General features: G+C 55.9%; 1 protein-coding gene across 2 annotated transcripts in view; it reads left to right on the top strand.

Annotated features, from left to right (window-relative positions):
• The window catches only part of LOC101637553 (glutathione S-transferase Mu 2-like), a 5268-nt gene extending 403 nt beyond the window's left edge, over positions 1-4865 (top strand). Inside the window, exons 1-9 of one of the 2 annotated variants that reach the window (XM_004689685.2) lie at positions 28-153; positions 459-534; positions 892-956; positions 1226-1307; positions 1396-1496; positions 2152-2247; positions 2328-2438; positions 4344-4452; positions 4550-4865. In XM_004689685.2, the coding sequence (XP_004689742.1) occupies positions 118-153; positions 459-534; positions 892-956; positions 1226-1307; positions 1396-1496; positions 2152-2247; positions 2328-2438; positions 4344-4433 (657 nt within the window). In that variant the 5' untranslated portion in view covers positions 28-117 and the 3' untranslated portion in view covers positions 4434-4452; positions 4550-4865. Of the gene's footprint in view, positions 1-27; positions 154-458; positions 535-891; positions 957-1225; positions 1308-1395; positions 1497-2151; positions 2248-2327; positions 2439-4343; positions 4453-4549 lie in introns of those variants that run through there. The other variant, XM_012730106.1, reaches the window with a different exon arrangement.

Here is a 4865-nt window from a genome sequence, read left to right as displayed (position 1 = left end):
GGGGTGGAGCTTTGGGCGGGGCCGATGCTGTGGGGTATAACCGCACACAGCCCTGCCAGAGGATAAAGTCCTGGTTCTGCTCTGTGTGGGTCCTCTCAGAGCAAGAAGACCATCACCATGGCCATGACCTTGGGTTACTGGGACATCAGAGGGGTGAGCAAGGGGTTCACAAGGGTGAACCAGGTCTCAGGGCGGATGGGATGGTGCAGCAAGGCAGGGAGAGGCTAATAAGGAGGCTCAGGTATACTGTAAGTTTCCTGCAGCTTGTCTCATCTCATTGCTTCTGTAGGAGAGAGAAGGTGTGTGTGTGTGTGTGTGTGTGTGTGTGTGTGTGTGTGTGTGTGCATAAAGGGGGCAGTTGGCTTGTGTCTCTGGGGGTTTACCTGCAGCAGAGAATTCAGTAAGAGCCCTTTCCTCCCCCCAACCCAATCTCTGACTTCTGTCCCTGCACCCCCCAGCTGGCTCACGCCATCCGCCTGCTCCTGGAATACACAGACTCCAAGTATGAGGAGAAGAAGTACAGCATGGGCGACGGTGAGCCCATGTGCTCTGCTTTCACTGCTCCTCTCCTGCAGCTTGGGTACCACGCACCCCTTTCCCTGCCACCTGTTCCCTCTCCTTCTCTAAGCCCCTTTGAGGTGCAGCTTGGCTTTCAAAGAAGAACCTGAGAGCGGATGTCTGGGTCCCTGAGCAGTAGCTGGGAGGGTCCCCAAAGGGCTTGTTCACCCCTGAGTGAACCTTCCTCATGTGATAACAGAACTTTCCTTTTTCCTAAATACAGTGTGAGACCTGCTTCAGATTCCAGTGGGTCTTGCCTGTACTGGTTTGTAGTTTCCTGAGAACAATATTGTGGCTTAGGGGAGGCTTGTTTACCTGTCTTCTCCCCCACAGCTCCTGACTATGAGAGAAGCCAGTGGCTGAATGAAAAGTTCAAGCTGGGCCTGGACTTCCCCAATGTAGGTGCAGGCTGGGGGGATGTGGGCAAAGAGCGGGTGTCTCCTCCCCTCCCTCTCCGCTAAGAGGCTTTGGGGCCAGTGTCTGCTGCTCCCTGGCTCTCTGCACCACCCCCTGATGCTCTGGGTTCAGCTCATTCACGGCTGGACACATGAATATGGTACCTAGTGTGGGCCAGGGGCTGTGGAGCCAGGATTCCTCTCATCCCTTAAAGAATTTGGGGGTGCAGGGGAGCTGGGGGCCCAACCACCTGCCTCTGACTCCTTTGCAGCTGCCCTACCTAATTGACGGGGCTCACAGGGTCACCCAGAGCAACGCCATCCTTCGCTACCTCGCCCGCAAGCACAACCTGTGTGAGTGGACGGGTGGGTGCCGGGCCAGGGCCATGTCTCTAGTGGGGTCCGGTGGCAGCCGAGGGTGAGCTGTGCTGTGTGGCTGCAGGTGGGGAGACAGAGGAGCAGAGGATTCGCATGGACATTCTGGAGAACCAGGTCATGGACAACCGCATACAGCTGATCAGGCTGAGCTATAGCCCTGACTTCGTGAGTCCCTTCTGGCTGCGCGGGGTTGGATAAAGACGCTAGATCTGGTGCTGCGTCTATACTGGCCCTGTTTACACCTGAATTCCTTAGAGTTACTGACCCTTATGGGGTTCCCTGTACACTATCGGGGGCATAACCCCATATGGCATTATGCGAAAACTGACAAGTTTCCTGTTTTCAAGAAGTCCCACATTCCCAGTGTTAAGTTCTCATCCTGGTTTTACCTTGATTGCCCAGCACTATCTCAGGGTGCTGGGCCACGATGGCAGCCAGACTGTCTCAGGGCCTCTTAGCTCTGTCTCCTTATCAGTCTCAGAGTCTCCCCAAACTGCCACATCTCTGCGGGTGTCCTCCCATTTTGCTGTCACCCACTGGTAGAATGTGTTACTCTCACTGTTCTTTGATTCTCTGTGTAGTTCAGAGTCTTCTTGCAGCTCCCCTGGGTGTGACCCATAGAGGGGGGACACAGTGGGGGGACAGGTGCTGCTGGTCTGCCTCCCCCTTGTTCACAGGTAGGGGGAGTCTCCATTTGCCTGAGAGGCTGGCCTGGGCCCCATCAGGCACAGTCGGGGTCCATGGCTGCTCCCCTGAGGGGGCAGGTGCCCCTCTGTCCAGGGGCCTGTGACTGAGGGGTGACAGCTGCTTTGTGCCTCAGGAGAAACTGAAGCCTGATTACCTGAAAGGAATCCCTGACATGGTGAAGCAGTACTCCCAGTTTCTGGGGAAGAAGTCTTGGTTTGCAGGGGACAAGGTAAGGGGGGCTCTGGAGGGCTGTGTGTGTGGGGGGGTCACGCCTCCAGATTCATGCATCCTCACCCTTCACTTGTGCAGATCACCTATGTGGATTTCTTGGCTTATGACTTCCTCGATGGACTGCGCATATTCGAGCCCAAGTGCCTGGAGGCATTCCCAGCCCTGAAGGAGTTCATGGCTCGATTTGAGGTGACTCCCTAGGTTCTCCTGCTCGCTCACCTCTTCATCCTGGTCTTTTCTTAGTCCTGGGCCCTAAGAAGAAAAACTAGTCTTTTGGGAGCACTTGCTAATGCCAGGATCTCATCATTATCTTACACGTTGTCATAGTTTATCCTGACTTTATTCCTACACGGTAGGAGAAACAGCACTTCTGTGTTACGGATAAGCAGCTGGAGGACACAGAGCAGGGCGGGCGGGCTGGGGTCTGGCCTCTGGCTTCCCTGGGCAGCAGCAGCCCTGTCCCTGTCCTGGCCCAGAGCAAAGCCTCAGGGCCCTTTCCAGGCCTCTGCTCAGCCCCCCACAGTGGGGGAGGCAGCTGGGGGTGGAGTGTGGCTGGAGCGGGAGAGTTGAGACCCCCTGGGGTGACAGGAGCTAGCAGAGACACAGACACTATTCAAGGTCCCTCTCCTGAGAGCTGGGCAGCGCCCCCACCATATCTGGGGGAGCACGGAGGGTCCCAGGAGTATAACTGGTGCTGGGGTTTAGGGATAAGTGTCAGTGCCCCGGAGGAAGGATTTACTTGCCTTCTCGTTGGTGTGATTTCTTTCCTCTGTATCTCCCTTTCTTTTCCTCTAATCATCCAGATTCTGTCTGAAAGATGGGGTGCACGTTTATGTTACTCATATGCATGGATCTGACCTCCTAGGAAGGGATCTGGGGGGGCCTGACAGGCCCAGTGGGGGATGCACAGGGGACCCTCTGGGTCCCACCCCTGGGCTAGTGCAGCTGGAGGATTTCAGAGACCAGATTGTAGGTGGGTGGGACCTGGGTGCCGGAGGAGCCCCGCCCCAACTCACTTCCCATGTCCTGTGAATTTTAACTGTTAATATTCTGCAGAGAAAAAAATCTACCTTATTACACATTCAGATTCTTGTCCATAGTGGTTTGGGCCTGCAGATGTATTTTTTTTCTTCCAGCAGAAGATCTTCTCTAGAAAGACTTACCAGCTCTGGTGCTGCCTCAGGCAGATCCTCTTTGGGGACTTTATAAGTTGGGGACCACTGAGGCAGGGAAGGGGGCTGGAGAGCTATCGCCTCTGCCTCTGGGTAGGAAGGTGCCAGGTTTTGAATCCTTTCGAACATGAACGCTCTCTGTCTCTGTCTCCCCCCAACCCACCTTCCCTCGCTCTCCTTCTCCTGATCCCAGTTCTCTGTTTTGGACAGTGTTTCCCAAACACCCCTGAGTCTGCCAAGTTGTCTGAGCAGAGCTGGGCGGAGGTGAAGTGGACACAGGAACCAGGCCAAGATTTTTTACTTTCTCCTCTCAGAGGAGTATTTGGCACTTTGCTGTGGGCTCCCTGCCCCACATCCGCCTGTCCACTCCCCCCTGTCTTTGCTGAGTCACGGGGCAAGATCTGGTCTCTTTTGCCAAATGTAGGGGCACAATCTGAGCCCCTTGTTCTGCTTGGGGGCATGGCTGTGGGCAACTCTGGAGAGCCAGGCTCCTCCTGTGAGGAGGGAGAGCAGAGAGGGCCCAGCACCGTGGAGGCGGGGAGCACTCCAGGCTGCTCACTCTCTAGCTGTGAGAGCTGCGGAAGCCGCTGCACCTGCATGTGCCTCAGTTTCCCTTTTGACAAATGGTGAGAGTAACACCTATCGGTGGGTTAACTGGTGGATTCTAAGCTGATGTCACGACGTCCGGCGGATTGAAAGCACTCAGCACTGTGCGGATTCTCCTTGAAGGGTAAGTCTTAGAGGTGTCAGAGTTACTGGTAATGAAGCATTTGTTCATAGATCCGGGGACCTCAGAAAGCCTGTGTTAAACCCCGACACTGGGCCCCAAGGAAGGACTGCACCGGGGCCCTAAACTCAGTGCTTTAGTTTTCTGTTCCGCGTGAACGAGCCGCAGACCTGACTGCCAGTTTTCCGCCCCCAGGGCCTGCCGAAGATGGCCGCCTACATGAAGTCCAGCCGCTACCTGCCTCGCCCCATGTTTTCCAAGGCGGCCGTGTGGGGAAACAAATAGACCCTCCAGGGCCAGGCGTGTGAGTGAGGAGCCAGTCTGTTCTTCCTGTGGTGGAACCTGGACTTCGCTGACCCACGGTCGCCCACCTTGATCTTTTCTCTCTTTATCTCTACCAGTATTACTCGGCGCCAGGCCAGCACTAGAGGGCCTTCCGCACCTGTTCTTCAGCAAAGTCCACTTCAACATTATCCTACAACAAAGCCCATCGGATTCTCCCTTCTGCGGTTGCTTCTGTTCTGGGGAGTAGCTGGAGCCCTGCAGAGCTCAGCTCTGAGCTCCCTGCTCTGCCCCAGGACCGGAGTTGGCCTGGTGTCCGGCCAGCTTCCCCCAGGGTGGGCCCGCCCAGCCTGCCTGATCCCCAGTAAAGGCTTAATCGCACCTGCTCTGTCTTGTCTGTTCCCTCCCTGCCTCCCGGGCTCTCCAGCTTCCCAG

This window comes from Condylura cristata, unplaced genomic scaffold, assembly GCF_000260355.1.
Source record: "Condylura cristata isolate star-nosed mole 26May11 unplaced genomic scaffold, ConCri1.0 scaffold00026, whole genome shotgun sequence".
NCBI classification, from domain to species: Eukaryota; Metazoa; Chordata; class Mammalia; order Eulipotyphla; family Talpidae; genus Condylura; species Condylura cristata.
Note: the sequence above shows the minus strand (reverse complement) of the source record. Positions and strands in the feature narration are given on the sequence as shown.